The sequence below is a fragment of the Cydia splendana genome, chromosome Z, assembly GCF_910591565.1.
Source record: "Cydia splendana chromosome Z, ilCydSple1.2, whole genome shotgun sequence".
NCBI classification, from domain to species: Eukaryota; Metazoa; Arthropoda; class Insecta; order Lepidoptera; family Tortricidae; genus Cydia; species Cydia splendana.
The window spans coordinates 44081370-44103117 of record NC_085987.1 but is presented as its reverse complement, the minus strand read 5'-3'; the positions used below and the strand labels follow the sequence as shown (position 1 = coordinate 44103117).

Genomic DNA, 21748 nt, shown 5'->3' with positions numbered 1-21748 from the left:
CTAGAGTTAGACCAAGATAAGGCTGCAACGATTTTGATAGCATGCACAGTGTAGGCAAGTGTTATTTATGCGTCATAATTTCATAGAAGTTTGACGTTTAAAATAACAGTTGCACTGCGTGGGCTCGCGGGCCGGGCTGCAAGCGAAAGATTAGCAGGCCGCATGCAGCCCGCGGGCCGCCTGTTGCCGACCGCTGCGTTAAACCATTAATTAACCCCTGACGTAACATGTGCATCTATGTCTGTCTGTAGTACGTAGCTCCCAAACACACATACACTCACACAGGCTCATTGATCTTACTGTAGGATCGTTTAGTGCAGTGGTGGGCAAACTTTCTTCATGGGGGGCCAGAAATTAAGGAAATTTAAGTGGAGGGCCAGAATTGTAGCCAAAATTTATTTTGATATGTGATAATCGTGGGCCAATGTCATATACTAATTATTTCATAGGACCGTCGGCGAGCCGGATAAAATCCATTCGCGGGCCGCAGATGGTCCGCGGGCTGTACTTTGCCCACCACTGGTTTAGTGTATGATTAAGAACACAATATATATTTATATAAATTATTAAGTTATAACATACCTACCTACCTAATGTGCGCTATTTGGCTGGTACCACATGCCCGCTGCTCGAAGTAGTCTTGACTAATGCTGTTGCTCCATATGAAGGCGTCGTGGGTTGCCCTGCCGTACGACGCGTCCATGTTAATGATGTAGTTGACTTGTTCCCATATCTGGAAACCGAACGTTACATAATGTTAATTTATATTTCACCATAGTACGAATTTAGTTAGCTTAGCTCCCTTTTGCTTGTATTGCACAATTCTAATATATTCTTATTTTTCAGTCATCCACATTTTACATCTAGCGTCATTCGACAATTTTGTAAATCATTTTTTCCATGATGCGCTAACTAAACGATTAATTGATTGTGTGTGTCTGTGAATTAATAAAAATAACACACAGATATATACACACATGCTTATTAATATTACTGTGGTATCGTAGTGCGTGATTAGGAACACCAAATATATTTATATAAATTATTAAATTATAACACATACCTTTTTACATTCTACTTATACGAGTATATTCATATTGTAAAAAACCTAAAAACTAAGACACAAATCGACCTTGTCCAATAGAAAGCTAAATAAAGCTTGTATTGTGAGTACTAAATGAAGATATAATTATACAATAGATAGAATAATATAAAACATTCATAACTCCGGATCATATATCTGTGATAAACACAGAAATAAATACCTTTACCAGGATTCGAGCTCGAAAATTCCTGTTTCATTGACGGGGTCACTACCGAATGGGCTAAGAGCCAGTTTAAAATTAAAATATTTTGGGATTAGAATAAACTGGTTAAGATTATTATTCCACAAAATTATTTTTACGCACATGGAAAATATTAAATATACTGATCAATATATCAACCTCCTAACAGGATAAAGAGGCAATCTTTTTTTATAAGGTACACTAAAGAGACAACTTTCAAAACATTATTACAATAGTAAACAGTAGTATAGATAAGAGGTAGGTTTTTTTATAAAATTGCCCTTCAAAACAAGCACAGAAATAGACAAGCTGTTTTAGCTGCTTCTATTAGACTAATAATAATAATATATCTGCCGGAAATAAAATTGCATATCATTTTATTAGGCAGTCGTCCGTTTTATACCATTTATATCCCTTAGCCCAGTACTTAGTCCATGGCTTGCACGCATTAGCCTAGTTAATTTTACATACCATCAACTCTCAATAGTCCTTACACCCTGGCGGATGGTGCCTCTGCATGCGTCCCATGACGCGGGCAAGGGCAGCATCCGCTCGGTTTACCCCTTACATTTCATTAAGTGTCAAAAGGGACTCACGTGTTACCTACGGCTCCGCGCACGCCTCCCAAAGGTCCGGAACACCATCGTTCCGTGATGGAAAAGATATACAAGAAGCGGTCTTCAGATTCCTATGGCCCATGAAGGGTCACATGTGTGCATCGAAAACCCCTGGAATGCAGAATGAAATTATTAGTACATTTATAAAATATGATATAAGATTAATGTGCATTACTTCTAATGTACAATGTATGTATAACTATTTTTTTTAGAAGAGCCCTGCTAAGTATTTACTGAAATACTGGTTAAGTACTACTTAGCATCAATTATGTATATATGTAAACTTCTTTTAGAATTAGGTAGATACGTAATTATTGTATGTAGGTAAGATTATCTACATATAAGGAACACTGTGTATAGATAGAGTGGGGGCTAGAACAACCTTAACTGTAAATGTTTTATGTATTTATTTATTTTAACATTTCAATCAGGTAAGAAGACCCATATATTACAAATACAATTTGACTGGACAGTTCTTCCTTTTAAACCCTAGATTTTTTTTAACAATATCCATCAGTATTTTTTATAAATTCATACAATTTTATTGGTATATTAAGTAGTGTGTGCCAGGTACTCACAGTATTATTTTATCTGATATGAGGTTATTATAAATAATGTAAACAAATTTCACTTACCCGGCTTTAATGATAGCCCATACTGATAAGGAGTTTGTAAATACCACGCTGCATATTTCCATACTGAGGTGGAAATATGCAGCGTGGTATTTACAAACTCCGCGTCCAGAACATTCACTTAGCGGAATTTTTCTGGCATTAGGCACCTATACAAGCGGCTTGTTGCCGGGTTTCTTCAGCCAGGTTCTCTTGCGACAGAAACATCTTTGTAATAGTTCACAAACAAACAGTACAATTTCACGCAGCACGACACAATCAACTATAATAATAAGATACACGAAGGGCATGATACCCTATTATGACAGAATGAAATTGCCAGGTCATGAAATTGAAAAAACAGGAGCACTGCTTTGAAACTGCGAGTTGATCGAGCATAATCCCCAAATATCTATTTATTGATCCCGCTGCAGTGCTCAAAAACCGAGGACATTCAAAATATTTGCAAAACAATGCGCGGATTCACTGCCACAAAAACGGGATAAAAAGCTGAAAGCCGAGTTATCTGGCAGCACTATGGTAAACGAAAGAACAACGTTAGCTCTTGAGGTAACGTGTGTTTTGACAGTTCTTTACGAATTTCGTGCTGTCAAAAACTCCGAAAATTCCGTTTCGCGGTAGGTCTATGGAACGATATTCGATCCATAATCGTCTTTCGAACGGGCCGTTCGATGACGGCTGTCTTCGCGGTTGCAAACCGTGTTTTATCTGTCAGAATTGCCCGCAATTGACGATTTTCGGTATTGGCGGTAGCCCCCCAGGGCTGCAGAGAGAGGAACCGGCGGACTATCCGCGCCGTGTCCAAGATCACCGCCTTCTGCATCTGACCCTTGATCCAACCACCTAGCGAGAGTCTCTCAAGGTGTTGGTCGAGACTCTTCGCTATTAGACCGTTTACTGGTTATAATTATTATTTACATAATAATAAAACCAGGTGTAAATATTTTTAAACAGTTTAAAAAGAACGACATAATATTGTACTTACTTACCTCCTGTTATTAGTTTTTAATATTCTAGTTGTTGTTATCAATTATCATTAATAAATGTATATAAAATATTGGTTTTTCTTTTACCTGAATTTTTATAACAGTCTTATGTATTTACTTTAAAACTATTTTTACGTAGCTCTGTTTATTGTGAATTGAATGAACATCAATTTCTTGGTATATATAATTATTATATTCTAGGTAGTTATTTTACTTAGGCGAAATTGGACACCAACTTCGCAATCTAGAAATTATTTCACTTTAGCGCCATCTGTCAAATTAAATTCGTGACTGCTTCTCCTTACAAATCAAAATAATTACATAATGGTCTCGCCGGAAGATCAGCGCTGACTTTTGGGTTAGCATTATGCTGAGGGACCGTTTCGTGGTAAAGTATTTAATTATTTTATGTTTAAATGGTCTAGCAGGCTATGGAAGGAGAAGTGGACCCTGTGACGAATATCGGATTTTTATAATGTAATGTGTTAGCTATAATATAGAAACACCTTTAAAACTTTCAGCCCCCTATCTTGAACAGTCACCGAGATAATGTCAAAAAAGTCATTTTATGGACACATTTTTCAAAGTCTATAGCCAACAAATTACATTATAATCCCATATTCGTCACAGGGGCCACTTCTCCTTCCTACATGACCCTTTCTTTGTTATTCTATACTTGTGTATGTTAAGGCGGGATTCCACCAGTGTGTGGCACTGTGCGGCACAAGCATTTTTGTACTGTATATGCTTGTGCCGCACAGTGCCGCACACTGGTGGAATCCCGCCTTTATATTTTATCTTATCACGAATAAATGCGATGATTCTGATTCGATGATTCTGACCTACTAATGATCTACGACATTTGCTTGTAAGCTCCACTATGTCATCAGTCAAACTTTAAGGAAAATAAAGCCTCATATAAAAATATGTGGGTAGACTCTGACCACGCTAGCTTGCCACAAACTTGGCAGTTACTGTTGGTGTTAGCTTCACACTTAACTTGGTACTTGGGGTCTGACTCCATCATCTTGGTTGCGAAAAACGAGCGCTTATGAATGAGGAGGCAAACTGACATTTTATCACGCCAGGTAACGCCTCCATAACCGAAATGCTGTCAAATCACATACATTTTTTCAAAGAAATTGTAAACATTCTCCTTTTTCTCCTAAATACTTCAATGTTGTGCGACAATAGGAACTTCACTTTTTTCCAAAGGACCCGATATGCATAAATTCCGTGAGAAAAAGCTTTATGTATCAAAAACAAAGACAAATACCGATTTTTTAAGCTGCATTTTAGGGAGATAAATATTTTGGAAAGAGTAAATACACAGGTAAGCTAAGTTACAATGAAGTAGGTAGTACTTCTCCTACTATAATGTAGGGCATGGCATGGTCATGCATGCTGTAATCCGTACGCATCACGAGTCACGACTTTGTGTAGCTAGATAGTATCGTAGGGCGGCGTATATGAAACGCCTTCTTGTACTTCCAGGTATACACCAAACTTTATTTTCGATCGAACACTTGTAATATAAAAGGAAAAACTGCATTTGAGCCTTCGAAAATTTGAATAAACGGTAAAATACACAAGATAACCTCAAATATAATAAGTGATTATCTTTGTATCAAATCAGTCTTTTTTCCACCAACTGTAGCATTTCTCCTTCGATGCTCGGTTTGCAGTTCCCGTGCAGTCATAAATGAATACATTTTACTTTAATAATCGCGAGTATTACTAAAAAAACTCGCACTTGACACTTGACAACAAAACGTAAACAAAATCCGGTTGCAGTGGCGACATCTGTCCTAACCTTTGTGTCTCCTCATTCAAAAGCGCATAATATTTAAATTTTTATCTAAACTATGCTCTCATAGAATTGTGACTATCTGTGGTGACTATAGTTTACTAGAGTTTGTTCGGAAAGAGATGAGTCGTGAAAGCGGACCCCATAGAGGAAGCTAAAGTCTGGCTACTGAAATATTACACAAAGTTTTGGCGGGAAATTCAAAAATTTTTGGGCTGGTGACACTTGGTGTAGTAGGAATTATATTTTTGATACTAGAAAATATTTTTGATTTTCTGTGCACACGTAAGGTACCTAAGGAAATAAATTAAATATACATTGACGTGCACTCAAAGTCAGCGCACATAATTTCTACCACTATGTAAAGTACAGTCAATGACAAACACACATGTTTACATTCCAATATTTTGATTTTATTGATATTTTATAGAACTTGTAGTTTATCCGTTTCTTTACACACTTGTCCTGTTTATGAGATTCAGGTATTAACAAATTCACGTACTTAATCAAAGTTATAGGCAAATGTTAGAACTAGTATTTAAAGTATCAAAATATATAGAGCACCAACCTTCTAAATTATTTACGACTTGTAAACATTGCAGTTTTTCGTTATTCCACGCTTCACGTCGACTTCGCACATCGTCGTAATTGTTTAAGAGCTAAAATATAGTAGTTTGCGAACCTCACTCGGTATAGTCACTACTAATATATTTAAAATAAACCCCTTATAAACCGCAAACAATTTGAATGAATGACATTAATATACAACTGACTTTAGCTTTTTTTTAAATCATAGACAATTGGTGATACAACGCGGAAATATCTGTCAAAAATATTTTCGCTAGCCAGATTCTAGAGCTGCGGTCGGCAACCTTGGGCCGCATGCGACTCGCGAATCTGTCACTTGCGGCCCGAGAGGCGTCTTGGCTATTTTGTATGTAATAGTGACCAACAACAATGTCTCATAAAGTCATAAATATTAACAAAGTACGGCCCGCGTCACCTCCGTTAACTACTATGTGGCCCTTGGCTGCTAAAAGGTTGCCGACCGCTGCTCTAGAGGATCATAATCATTGTCTTTACATCATTATTCTAAATTCAAAGAAACCCCAAAAAAAGTAAATAACTTGAAAGAAAATTTGACAGAAAGTCGCACGTCTTTTGTAACTAAGTCTCAAAGTCAATCAAAAGTCAATTTATTATAAAAATTTTCTTATATCACAATAGAAAAGACAAAATTTGGTTAAGAGTTGTGAATTGGAATACTAGAAGATGGATGATGAAAATAACATTGGAATAGTGTAATCAAGAGTTTGTAAGTGATGCTTAAATACCTACTGAACTTTTTCTACTTCTTGTGAAGAATGGGAAATCATTTTAATTAATATAGAGTCTGTTCGGAAAGAGAAGAGTCGTGGAATTTATTGGACCCCAACATTCCACGACTTTTCTCTTTCCGCACAGACTCTATCCTAATTGTTAATCAGATACAATAAGTATATGTACTCGTATGTAAAGTTGTATTGTAGGAACTCGGTTAGAGTCTTAAGTGGTATCCAGACGGGATGATCGACCGATTTGATCAGAAATGAAATTCGCGTCAATCTCCAATTTAATCACCAATTTTAGATTTATGGTGATTAGTCCTCTAAATTGAAAAAATGCCCCAGAACGAAAATACTGGCGTCACAAATTGGTATTCTTGCGTCCGCACCTCATTTTATCGGTGATATCGGTCATTATCGGCGGTTGAATTCGGCGCGCCAAATTGGCGTTTGCGTCCACACGTTCTGATTCGATCGGGCAATTTAATCAGATTGGCGAAAAATTGACTAATCTGATTCTGGATACGCCTTTAAAATTACGGTGGTATAGTCGCGTTTTTACCGCCTGCCGAGTTTGCGTTAGTTTCGTACTTACATACTTGTTAAAACGTGACAGGCATGGTGACAGCCGATAAAAATGCGACCATGACCAATATTATGGTACCGTCGAGCTGATCTGATGATGGAGACAGGGGGTGGCCAAAGGAATTTAACTCTGTGATAAAACAAAAAAAAGTGATTTTTTGCCACAAACTTTGATTATAATATCGTCCTTTCAGGTTAGTGTATTAGGTCCTAGATAGATACAAGCACCATGGGTGACAAAGGTAAAGAAGGTAAAAAACCAAAAGAAACTGGTACCGTGGGGTTCATGAAAGACTTTATCGCTGGTGGGGTATCAGCAGCCGTGTCGAAGACAGCTATGGCACCGATCGAGCGGGTGAAGCTGCTGTTGCAAGTGCAGCACATCTCCAAGCAGATTGCGGAGAAGGATCGTTACAAAGGTCAATATTTCAATCCTAAATTACAAACTTACTTACTTTACTGTTCTATATCCCCTAGATGGGACAGAGGGAGTCCACAGTGCCCCGTTATCTGAATCGATCTTGAGTTTCGTATGCTTGAGTTCGCTCCAAGTCTTAAAAATAGATGCATAGCCAGGTCTGCTTTGGACGGCAATGTTTTCGCTTTTCTTTGGGACCAGCCTAGGGTTTGCTCAGTACTCTTGGTCGTCAGCGCTCTGCTGTCAGCGTTATTCTAAAACTCTTCAAGAACATCCTAAATGATCAGCGCAGACGCGCAGCGTGGCACTAAAACCAGCCTTAATGTTTTAAAAGCACGCAGTGAATGTGACATTCTCTCTGCAGGTATAATGGACGCTTTGGTCCGTATCCCTAAAGAGCAGGGCCCCACCGCCTTTTGGCGTGGGAACCTCGCCAACGTCATCCGGTACTTCCCCACGCAGGCGCTCAACTTCGCCTTCAAGGATAAGTATGTTTACATTGTTTACTAATAATCATCAATGTTATAGTGGCACTGTGAGCCGTGGACCTAGCGAGTGTATCAACCCCCATAGCTCCACCGTTTTAAAAACATTGCTCAAAAAATTTGCTGAGAGTCGATTGAGAATGCGACCTGTAGAGAACAGCTGAGGGCCTACCGCGAACCACGTTCGACGTGTTGCCTCTCGGTCGCACTTATAAATTCGTACGTAAGTGTGACAAAGAGGCAACACGTCGAAGGTGGTTTGCGGTAGGCACCCAGGACACGAACGCATTTTTGTCAAAGCAAAAACGAGGACTCGGGGCCACTCCCGCACTCGGTTCGCCAATTATAAATGCAAAATAAACTCTATCTGTCAGTCTTCGATTAATTTGGACAATTTGGTATAGAGACAATTTGAGTCTAGGGGAAATTATCATGTGAAATCTTACATAGGTACAAGAACCTGTTCTTGGCCGGTGTAGACAAGAACAAGAATTTCTGGAAACATTTCGCCGGGAACTTAGCTTCGGGAGGCGCCGCTGGCGCGACTTCTCTGTGCTTTGTCTACCCTCTGGATTACGCTAGGACCAGGTTTGTACAACGACTATAATCAAATTATTTTATTAAATATCCACCACCATCTCCCTCGCTGTACCGTAATTCCGTAAGGGATCTGTATAAGCATGTACCTACTGCTCGCTCTTGGAAGTATGGATAAAGACTGTTAGCTTCACGATACATTTGAGAAATTTCGACAGATATGACGTCTGCCGCGAATTTAGAAGACGCTGGTTCGATCCCAGGTGTTTCGTAAAATTATCTATTTCAGTTTAGGTTCACCTCAACTCGAACTTTTCTGCCACCACCCTAACTTTCAGACTAGCAATAGGGTCTGAATCAGGTTTCTAACAAATACTTAACTATGCAATTCACCGCCAGGTTAGCAGCGGATATTGGCAAAGGCAAGAATAAGGAGTTCAACGGCATCACTCACTGCATAACAAAGACCTTGAAATCTGATGGACCGCTCGGTCTGTACAGAGGGTTCATTGTCTCCGTCCAGGGCATCATTATATACAGGTATTATATATATTTCCAGACTTGGCCTGCGTATAACTTCGAGCAACACTGGCTTCCGACATGTTGGAAGGATGGATCCCAAGCGATACCTTGCTGTACAAATCATTCTGCCATTTTTTGTACACAGTCGCACTTCTCACTCACTATACATACAAAATCCAATCTGTAATGACGACACAAATACATAGAAAATGACACACAATTAAGACAAATCCTGCACGCCTCGATCTCTTTTTGTGTACAGATGAGTCACAACACGCGCCACCTACAGTTGTGCCTATGCTTCGGCAGAGGTGTTGGTCGAAGGCGAGCAATGATGAAATCCAATGACAAATGTAATAATAAAATATAAATCAGCCTAGTACCCACGGCCGTACACAGACCTCCTCTCATGTACAGGAGGGACAGGGCCCATGGTCTGGCCTTAATCGTTGGGGACTTCACATACACCTTTTCAATTTCATGCAGGTTTCCTCGCGTTTTTTTTTTCTTTACAGGAAAGCGTCTGGTAAATAACAAAATATTAAAGTAAATTGTAATAACTAATTTCAGAATGATATTTTTTACCCGACTACGGCAACGCAAAAGGAGGGTTATGATTTTGACCGGTATGTTTGTGGGTATGTATGTATGTATGTATGTATGTATGTTCATCTGTTCCCTCATAACTTCTAAAGTACTCATTGAAATTTGACAAACGACGTGTCATTCGAATCGTCTTAATCGTCCGCTGGTTATAGGCTATATGACGTCACAAAAAAATGAACACGGCGCCCTCCAGAGGTCATAAACTCACGAACCAAAAAAATAAAAATAAGTAATGATGACGTGTTGTATATCATTTGGAAGAGCTCAATTAGCACATTTCAAATATATACATATTGTTAGCTTTTGCACCCGGCTTTGCTTGCATGCACCCGATAAAACATTAATTTATCTGGTAGGTAATTCGAACTACCAATCTACAATCGCTCTGGATTCTATCTATCCGCGTGTTACGCGACTACGGCGATACAAGAAGGATTTTTCAAAAGAAATTTGTTTGGCCGCTATATAAATGGTGTTTTTTAAAATGACCTGCAATATTTTATAACGTGAATAGGTATAGAAGTCCAGATCAGCAAATTTTTTTACGAGATCGGGTTAGGTCCCATGGTAAAAGTTGCTTAGTAATCTTAGTATACGACATTTATAATATCTCCACAAAACTTTTAAAAATCGCATTGCCGTACATATTACAACAATTAATACATATCTTCAACTTCTTAATTAAAAACGGCACTTATCCACAAGTTCTAAAAAACGTAAAAGTTGTACCAATTTATAAAGGAAAAGGGCAAATCGATGACATAAAAAACTATAGACCAATTAGTATAATACCAGCGATTGGAAAACTTTTTGAATACTGTCTATGCCAAAGATTATCCCTTTTCTTCGAAAGTTTTAATATACTAAGCGATAAACAATACGCGTACAGGAAAAACAGGTCGTGCATTAACGTGATCCGCGAAACAATAAATAAAATTATGAAATCTAAAGAGAACTCGTCTCACGTCGCTATTTTATTGTGCGATATGACCCGCGCATTCGATTTATGTAATCACGACGTCTTAGCGGGAAAACTCCACCACGCCGGGATTCGCGGTACAGCACATAAACTTATGATTGACTTCCTAAAACAGCGAAAGCAGGTGGTGGCCTTGAACGGAGGCCAGGTACAATCGGAATACGGGGGGGTAGATATCGGTGTACCTCAAGGATCGTCGCTGGCCAACCTGTGCTTTTTATTACAGGTTAACGACCTTCCTGCTAACGTCCAAGGTGACATGTACCTATTCGCTGATGACTCCTGTGACATTTTGACAGCACCCTCCATACAAAACCTAGAGGAACTCGTAAAACAGGACATCAATCGAATGCAAAACTGGTTCATCCTCAATGGCCTAGTCCTTAACCTTGTGAAAACACAAGTAATGCACATCAACTTAGGTGGTAGACCTCCTAGGCCTCTATCAATTCACATTGACCACACTCCCATAGAACAAATTCAACACGCAAAATTTCTGGGGCTAACTTTGGACTCCGCCCTCAAATGGGACCAACACATAGACACCCTTTGTAAGAAGCTTTCCGGTGCATGCTTTGCTTTAGGTAAGCTTGCTCACGTACTGCCTTATAAAGAACTACGATCAACCTACTTCTCACTCTTCCATTCTATAATGTGCTACGGCCTGGAACTATGGGGCACAGCGGCAGAGTGGCATCGAGTTTTTGTACTTCAGAAACGTGCCCTAAGAATCATAGCCAGAGCCTCACCAGGTACGTCAGCAAAACATCTATTTGCAGACATGAAGATACTCACATTACCCTCTCAATTCATATTCAACATAGCTAAACACGTACACACACACAAACACACTTTTGTTACCAACAAACTCACACGCACCCGTTTAGGTAGCAAGGAACGACTGCTTCCACCACCCCACAGACTAAGCAAGTCTTCAAAGACCATGCATGTCTTAGGTCCGAAGATTTATAATGCACTGCCCAATGACATCAAAATGTTAGATAGTACTAATATGTTTATTAACAAACTTAAAAAATGGCTTATTGATAGAACCTTTTATACTGTAATGCAATTATTTGAAATTGAAAAATGCAATAACTAATTAATTATTACCTAACTATAACTAATATGTACCTATCTACTAACATGACATGTTACCTATTTTAATCTTGTCATACTATTTCAATTGTATTTTTAATCTAATGAACATAATGATTATTGTAATTTTAATTCTAGACATACATTTTTTATTATTCTCAATAATGTGATAATAATGTGTATTTTATTTTCTGATGTTGACATGTAATATTTTAAGAATATTATGAATAAATGAGTATGAGTATGAGTATGAGTATATTCACCTCGTTAAAATTCGCAGTGGTCAGGCGAAGCATACTGAAACGTACCTATGTGACGCACCGGACTCGGTCCAAAAGGCGACACTAAAAGGGTCAGGCGTAGTCCGATGTATGTGGCGCGTTGTACGCGGTCCAACGCCGGGCGCCTTCGGCACCCTCATACTAAAAGAGTCGGGCGTAGCCCAACGTACGAGGCCTGATGTACGCGTTCCAAAGCCGGGCGCCTTCGGCGCCCTCATACTAAACGAGTCGGGCGTAGCCCGACGTACGAGGCTCGCTGTACGCGTTCCAAAGCCGGGCGCCTTCGGCGCCCTCATACTAAAAGAGTCGGGCGTAGCCCGACGTACGAAGCACGATGTACGCGTTCCAAAGCCGGGCGCCTTCGGCGCCCTCATACTAAAAGAGTCGGGCGTAGCCCGACGTACGAAGCACGATGTACGCGTTCCAAAGCCGGGCGCCTTCGGCGCCCTCATACTAAAAGAGTCGGGCGTAGCCCGACGTACGAGGCTCGCTGTACGCGTTCCAAAACCGGGCGCCTTCGGCGCCCTCATACTAAAAGAGTCGGACGTAGCCCGACATACGAAGCACGATGTACGCGTTCCAAAGCCAGGCGCCTTCGGCGCCCTGATACTAAAAGAGTCGGGCGTAGCCCGACGTACGAGGCTCGCTGTACGCGTTCCAAAGCCAGGCGCCGAAGGTGACTTCAAATATTATTGTAAGTAACGAAATCCTGACCCCAAAATTAATTAAATAAAAAATAAGTTCAAAAACTAAAACCCGACTACTGCAAATCGCGCTCTAAAAAGTATGAAACAAGATAGAATTCTTATCTGAAATTATCATATAGGAAAATAAGAGTTATCATTTTTTTATATATTTACAGAGATTCAGAGGATAGCCGCGATTTGCAGTAGTCGGGTTTTAGTTTTTGAACTTATTTTTTTTTGTATTAACGTGAAGAGGTATCAGCACTATCAGCTACTTTCGCATTTGTAATTGACCGAAGCGAAGCGAAGGTCTACGTTTTGACGGTTCCGGTTTTTGGAAATTTTTAAAAATGGCGGAGTCGTGATACCTGGCGCCTAAACAAATAGTCGTATCGATATCATAAGAGTTTTTTCTTTTTGAGACATGTTTACAGAGCTAATAGCAAAAAATACAGAAAAAAATTATCGCTGGTTTAGGCGGTATATAGATATTTAGTTTTGTATTTCCGGATGTTCTCCTCTACAGGTCGCAATTCTTAACCGATTCTCATGAAATTTTTTGACCAGATTCTATGACTAAATAAAATTTTTTGTCAATCCGGTTTTTGGAAATTTTTAAAAATGGCGGAGTCGTGATACCTGTCGCCTAAACAAATAGTCGTATCGATATCATAAGAGCTTTTTCTTTCTGATATATGGTTATAGATTAAATGGCCAAAAATTCAGAAAATTTGTATCGCTGGTTTCGGCGGTATTTTGATATTTAGTTTTTACTTGAGAATGAGTAGCTAAATTTCGTCAGCTTTAGTAAGAACTATCATGGCGCATTTTGCAAACGTTCGCTTTTTTGTTTGCATAGGGAGGTCCCTGGTTCCATCCCCAGTAATTGTATGCTGCTACATAACTTTTTGTATTTTTTTATACTTATCAATTGTTGTTTTTTATTTTTTTTTTATTTTGAAAAAAATGAAAAAAAACGTATTTAAATTAAGCGCGGGCTAAGCGTATTCGTTTATTTTTTGCAAGAGATGATGGCTTTTTGCGCTTTAAAGAAAATTTGATTCTTAAATATACGGCGCCATACCTTTGGCCTATGCTCGTCTAGATGGCGACACCATTTTATATTTAACAATTTTTACTCATATCAGTAAAAGAACATGGGTCAAAATCATATGGCGTTCTAAAAATAAAAAAAATCATTTATCCATACATATATACATTTTTTGATATTTTTTTTTTTCATTTTCATTTTAATCCTGTATCGAAAGATGGCAGTAAATTTACTGTGACTACAAAATTTAGTATGACAATAACCCTCTACTACATATAGGGACCGTGCGCGTTGGAGGGTCTGCCATCTTGTGGCCTGAATCGGAAACATGTACATTGCCAAAACAAGTTCTACCATCGACCGTTCTTGTAGGTACGTTTCCTTATGCATAGTAGGTTCTGTCATCTTGTGGGCTACATCGGAAGCATAAACGTCACATTTACGCCTCACGCCAAAAATCTGACGGCTCCTATGCTACCCTCTATAGTTAACGCACGCCCACTATAGGGACCGTGCGCGTTGGAGGGCCTGTCATCTTGTGGCCTGAATCGGAAACTTATGTGCACATGTACATTGCCAAAGCAAGTGCTACCATCTACCGTTCTCGTAAGTACGTTTCCTTGTGCATAGTAGGTTCTGCCATCTCGTGGGCTACATCGGAATCATAAACTACACATACGCTTCATACGGAATCATAAACTACGCTTCGCGCCAAAGATCTGACGGCTCCTGTGCTGCCCCCTATAGTTCATGCACGTCCCCTATACACTTTATTCTCTTTAGATTAGATATTTAAATTCTTACTCGAGAATAAGTAACCAAATTTCGTCAGCTCATCTTAATGCTATCATAGCGCAGTTGGAAAGACGCTTACAAGCAAGGATATGGGATAGGTACCCGGTTCGATCCCCAGTAAATGCAACTTTTTTTATTTATTTTTTGCACTTAAACATCGTATTGCTGATTGATCAAGCGAGCGCGAAGCGCGAGGTAAGCGTATTCGTTTGAGTTTTTGTTTGAACATTTTTTTAGCGGTTTAAGTTCAAGGGCATGGCTGTTCCAGGAGTCAATTTCCACTTACGTTAGGGGCTATTCATAAATTACGTCATTTCAAATTAGGGGGCGGGGGTCTGGACATCGGATGATGGTAGCATGACGTAGGAGGAAACAGGGTCACATGAAGCATGATTTTTGGATGATTTTAGGGGGGGGGGGGGGGTCAAAAATCGTCAAAAATAGATGACGTAATTTATGGACAGCCCCTTAGTGGGTAGTAGGGTAGTGGTCGACCTTGGGATCAGGGAACTTGCTGTAGGTTGCTCGTACGTTGCGCTTTCCCGGGCTCAAAGTCTAACTAACATTATCCTAGAGCCTTTTAATTTGGATCGCCTCGCTAAAATGGCCCATAATTTCCGCAAATCATTTTTTCTTCGAGGCAATTACTCCGTTCTCATTTTTTCCCAGTGGAATTTCTTCGCTTTATTTAATTTTTCGTGGAAATTTTTTCATAAACTAAATTTTCCCTTTCTCAATTTATTCCCTTTTCTTTTTGATCCCAGTAGTTAAAATAACCAGTAGGCTTTTTTTTCAGTAACTAAATATTCTCTATCTCCATATTTTCTCTTTTTTTAAATATATTTATTTTATTTTATTAAAAAATAAAATAACCAGGTTTTTTTCAAATAGGTAGGTTAGGGTTATTTTTTTTGATGACCCTAAAAACGAAACTGCTCCCAGAGATAGGTAGGTTAGGGTTATTTTTTTTGATGACCCTAAAAACGAAACTGCTCCCAGAGATAGGTAGGTTAGGGTTATTTTTTTTTTGATGACCCTAAAAACGAATCTGCTCCCAGATATAGGTAGGTTAGAGTTATTGGCTGACAGCGTTTGGTTTTTTACTTGTAGTTTTTTAGATTATGTTTTAATTTTAGTGTTTTTGATATTTGTTGTATGTGAAATACCTACAAGAAACAAATATAATTACTACACTATTAACATACAGTAACAAGAAAATATTATCCTTGATATTTAAAAGAACGAAAACTATACGGAAAAGATTAATTTAAAAATATAAAAAATAGGCGATTGCGGAAGAAAACCATTGGGAAAATATGGGAACGGAGTAATAAAATTGCTACCGAGAATAAATGATTTCGGGAAATTATGGGCAACGCAAAATATGAGAACGGAGTAATTGCCTCGGAGAAAAAATGATTTTCGGAAATTATGGGCCACACTCGACCGAGAAAAGTCTGCAGAGATTTTGACACTGGCACAAATAACATTGGCACTGCGTGTGCTGTCAAAATCTCTGCAGACTTTTCTTGGTCTAACTCTATCCACTTTTCTATACAATTAGTATGGCGACGTGGATACTTAAGGGGCATCGACCGTACACTGACATCGGGATGATATTTTTATCATGTTATTTAGTACCTAGTCATCGTGCGTCTCGCTTGCGCCAATACATATACGGACAAGAACGAGTGAAATGCACGATAACTAAATGACATCAGTTAGATGTCTTTCTGATATCAGTGTAAGTTTGAATTGGCCTGTTAGCCAAAAATTGTTTCGTATGTCCATATGTTCTACTCTACAGGTCGCATATCTAAACAAATTCCCGAATTTTGTAAGCAATTGATAGTTAAGTTTTTATGGTCAAATTAGATTCTCTAAATTCTTCTAAACAACGGAACCATACATTTATTCAGTTTTAAGCTCTGCTCGCGAGGTCTACAGCTCACAGAGCCACTAGTATTATTATAGGTCGTTTTTTTTAGCATTAGAAAAAACTTGAAAGAAGGTACCTAAGCGATCTTGACATGTCTTTTAATTGAAAAACGCTTTTTAAAAATCAGTAACTATCACTTATGAAAGCAGAGGAATATAAATGATCGTATTAGATTCATAATTGTTACATATTTGCCGTAGGTAACTTATTTTTAAAATTGAAAGACACATCAAGATTGTTTACCTTATTTCTAATGCTAAAAAAAATGAACTATAGTACCTAAGGATGGCGATATTCCTGGTGGGCAATAGTGGGCATTTGGGCAATGCCATCCCCTCGATCTTTACTCGTCTAGATCTTAAATGAACGCTGGTTTTGCAAATATTTGAAATTCATGAATCTAGTATATAACTGGATCTGGCATGAAAGGTGGGGGAAGTGACCGAACAGGATAGTTTTATGTATCTTTCAGTAGGAGTAGCAGCAAAAGAGCTATTATTGTTTGTCCTTGTCACAGTCTCACATTTTATTTGTTCCCCACCGTAAATTTAGTATGGATTATGGTGGGCAACAAATAAATTCGACCAATCATAGTGTCGCATGCGTATGTTTTGTCCCTCACGGAGGCACGCGTATACCACTTCTATAGGATCCAACCTTCTATGTTAAAATTACTTACTACGCCTATTCATGTTTTTTTTTAATCAATGTAACTAATTTATTTATGTGTCGTTTGGCGTACGTGTCGCCTTTCAATTTTAGATTAAGTCAGGTCCCCACAGAAAACCAGCGCCACGGTCTGACGCGGCATCATGCTGAGTGGGGATCCTATTTTAGCGTCCTAATCTCTTTTATGTCTGCATACTTTTCTTTCTTTTTTTTTTCATGTACTATGTTGTGACGTTAAAATAAATGTATTTCTTCTTCTTCTTCTTCTATTCTTGAGAGGCAAGCAAAGCTCCGGCTTTTTAAGAGCAGTTCTAATGTGTTATCTTTTTAATGTTATCTCTGTGTCTGTACAGAGCCGCGTACTTCGGGTTTTATGACACGGCACGCGGCCTCCTGCCCGACCCTAAGAACACCCCGCTCCTTCTATCCTGGTTTATTGCTCAGGTACGTAAATATTATTTATTAAATCAAAGGCTGATCTGGCTGATCAATCACAATCAAACAACGTGACTATCATTTGGACTATACGGCACAACATTCTGCACTTACAAAAGACCAGTACGGTTACCATCAGTTTGTCACTGACATAAACGCCGTCGAGAACGTAATTTACTTTCTATACATCTCGCTCGCACTCGCATATTAGTGCAAACGGGATGTATAGAAAGTAAATTACGTTCTCGACGGCGTTTATGTCAGTGACAAACTGATGGTAACCGTACAGCTGACCTAGCCGAGACCAATCGATTGTAGATAACGAAACAATAGTTATTTATTGTTATACAAGGATGCAAAGTTGTATTTTACCTGTGCGTGTGGAATTGAGGCACGAGCAAGCGAAAGGATTCTATAGTTGAAGTTTCTAAGTAGAATCCTAAGCGTAGCGATTGTTTCAACACACGAGAAGTAAAATAAAATACATTTGCACCCGTTTGTAACACAAAACTTTTCACCTCTCTATAGCGAGGAAAGTGCAAGTTCCACAGGCGTTAGATCATCTATATAAAACTCTGGAAGTTGTGTATTTTTACGTGAGTCGGACCCGGTGAGAAACGTTAAGTACGTTTTAATGTTGACATTCAGGTATGACGATATTGACGATGCGTTTTGAAATTGCATCGACTCAACTTGTGCGGTCAAAATAATATTCAACATCTTTATAAAAAACAAATATTTCTTATAGAATTTTAAAGTTTATGACTTAAAATCATTAAATAAAGCTAAATTTGGTATTTTTTATTAAATTCTCAAACGATTTATTTAATGATAATTAATATCGAACGAACCATTATTATGAGCTTTTTACGTGTTGCTATCTGTCAAAAGCTACTTAAACACGCTCGAAGGTCAAATTACTTTTCCCACTAGTGGATAAAATGCGTTTTTAATTTCACCCGCTTGTATTAAAGGATAAAAGACGGCTTTCCGAGCTAGTGAGGGGAAAAAGATATTTATACCGGGTCTATCGGGAATTTATTTTCTTACCTTTGTTTCCGACGTTTTGACGCAGGTTACACTGGTCGCGGTCGCGAATAAGATAGGTAACTGATGTCCAAGCAAAATTTAAAAACAGATATACTACATAATTGCCCACTCTTAACAATAAGGCTTCAATTGGTTTGGTATTTTTCTGATTTGTTAGGAGTGGGCAATTACTATGTAGTGGCCAATAAGTATAATCTTACCCTACTAATACAGCTTGGACGGTTTCGAAGAATATTCCGTCTTCCTAAAGTCCGCATGTTGTTCTTTTATTACAGACGGTAACAACAGTAGCCGGTATCCTCTCGTACCCACTGGACACGGTGCGCAGACGCATGATGATGCAGTCCGGCCGGCCGGTGCACGAGCGGACGTACAAGAGCACGGCCCACTGTTGGGCTCAAATACTCAAGACTGAGGGCCCCAAGGCCTTCTTCAAAGGCGCGTTCTCCAATGTCCTCAGAGGCACGGGAGGCGCTTTGGTGTTGATCCTATATGATGAAGTTAAGAAACTCCTTTAAAAACTGCGCTCCTAGTCAGGGCAGTTTTATTGTGCAGATTATGCTGTACGTTTTTCTCTTAACTTTTTTAAAGTCTGTTTTTAACTGCATGCTTGCTACGCATTAAAAATACAATTTTCAATTTAAAATACAATCTTCCTAGAAATAATGTTCGGTACAAAATATTTAATAACTGAAACAGTTCTCCCTATATACCTACTTACTGAAATGTTATGTTTGACGAGTAAATCTGCCGAGCACACATGAGAACATATTTGACACAATGTCAATTATATTATTTATATTACAGATGTAGTGCATAATTATTTTCCTTCGGATTTTCACGGAAACGTACGAACGTGTCTTACTATTTCAGTCAGTCTGGGTACAAAAAGTACTGACGTTGACTGAAGTAGCATGACAAATACGAATGTTTCCTAAAAAATACGAAGGAAAACAATTATGCACTAAATCTGTAGCGTGACGCGATGCGGGCAAGTTTAAAACGAAAAAAATGTAAAACAAACATGTAAACCTAAAACCTACATAAAGACCCATTGACGATCATGTGGTGTAAATAGTTTGCCTTTTGCCGTTGGGTGATTTAGATATATGTGGCGATTTTAACAGGTGATGTTTGACTGACGTCTGATAATGCATTTTAATGTCCATGTTTTTTTTTAATTAGAAAGAAGAAATAAATTACATTTATTGTATTTTTCTTGTTTTTGTTTTATACAATACAGATATAATACAAAGGTTTTATCGTTGTTTATTATTTCAATATTGCGAAGCTTAGGAACAGATAGGTCATACATATTCCTGTAGACATCGCAAAGTTTAAAAGAATTAAAAGCTATTTTTGAACGGCTACAAATATAATGACCACCAAAAAATACTTTGGTACCCTAAATAAAAAAATCATGCTTACCAAAAATAAATACTGAACACCAAAAAAATAAGGCCTAAAAATACAAAAGTACCACCGTTTTAATTACGACTGCACTTCAAATTGTATTCAAATACCAAATATATTGAATGATCACCAAAAATCATTAATGATCACCAAATCTTGAAGACCAAATTCATGCGATATTTTCACCTAAATAAACCACTATGATTACCAAAAAATGTATACATATTACCAAATAAAGTAAACTGATGCCAAAATGACTAGTCCCTCCCACTCAACCCGCCGTACCGCGCACCGCATACCTACCTAACCTAACCTACTTTTCTAGTAGCATTTCGTTATGCTACTAGAAAAGTAGGTTAAGCTGCTATCGGTTTGAACTGCTATCAGTTAACCCTTTATAAGGCCCCATTTATACAGATATGCTACGTGAAAGTTAAATACACTACCATGTTTCTAATGCACTGGGGAACACATCTACGCCAAAAAAAAAACGAAATCATTAAGAAAAACATGTGGTCAATATATGCACTCAGCCTGTTAGTGCACTTGAGCTTTCAGATGATCTGTTTCCAATACCCCTATTCATTGACATTGACATAACAAACATAAGGTGCTCTGTACAGACTGGCGTTTAATTGACTACATACGGTAAATCGAACATTATTGTGTATCTTGTAGTGGGTAGGATTAATATACGAATATCACTGAAAAAATTATAAGCTCTTGCAATTCACGATGGAGCGTGGATTTATCAAAATTAGACCTTGTCATCATACCAATAAGAGTCTCGCTACTCGCCATCGTGAATTGCAAGAGCTATAATTCAAATTATTAGATACAGCGACGTGTATATTTTTAATAGTATAATGGAAACAATGACGATAGCTTGCTTCCCTTGACAGGCATAGTGCATAAATTGACCACATACTATAGATTAATTAATTACACAAAAATTAAATATTGACCGAAAAAGTATGAACGAGGAAAGAAAGCCTGATATATTCGCTATATAATACCATTATAGTTAAATAATAAAGAGGATGTTCTTCTCCGTAAATGTTTATTAACTAAGTGGTTTCTAAATCGTCTCTGCCTTATAAAGGGTTAAGTGGGTTAGGTCAGGTTAGCACTGCGACCCTTACAGAAACAAAATGGTACTAGAAAAGTAGGTTAGGTTAGGTTTGAACTGCGACCTTTACAGAAACGAAATGCTACTATAAAAGTGGGTTAGGTTAGGTTACAACTGCGATCCTCACAGAACCGAAATGCTACTAGAACAGTGGGTTAGGTTAGATTTGAACTGCGGCCCATACAGAAACGAAATGCTACTAGAAAAGTGGGTTAGGTTTAAACTGCGACCCTTACAGAAACGAAATGCTGCTAAAAAAGTGAGTTAGGTTAGGTTTGAACTGCGACCCTTACAGAAACGAAATGCTACTAGAAAAGTGTGTTAGGTTAGGTTTGAACTGCGACCCTTACAGAAACGAAATGCTACTAGAAAAGTGGGTTAGGTTAGGTTTGAACTGCGACCCTTACAAAAACGAAG

General features: G+C 38.4%; 1 protein-coding gene and 1 long non-coding RNA gene across 2 annotated transcripts in view; both read left to right on the top strand.

Moving 5' to 3' along the window:
• The window catches only part of LOC134804157 (uncharacterized), a 460972-nt gene that overhangs the window by 11922 nt on the left and 427302 nt on the right, over positions 1–21748 (top strand). The gene's annotated exons all lie outside the window — the stretch shown is intronic.
• On the top strand, positions 6397–20007 carry LOC134804319 (ADP,ATP carrier protein-like). The gene is made up of 7 exons (XM_063777327.1): positions 6397–6643; positions 7433–7657; positions 8021–8144; positions 8592–8729; positions 9078–9218; positions 17658–17748; positions 19065–20007. The coding sequence occupies exons 2-7, from the start codon at positions 7468–7470 to the stop codon at positions 19305–19307; spliced, it is 927 nt and encodes a 308-aa protein (XP_063633397.1). The 5' UTR covers positions 6397–6643; positions 7433–7467; the 3' UTR covers positions 19308–20007.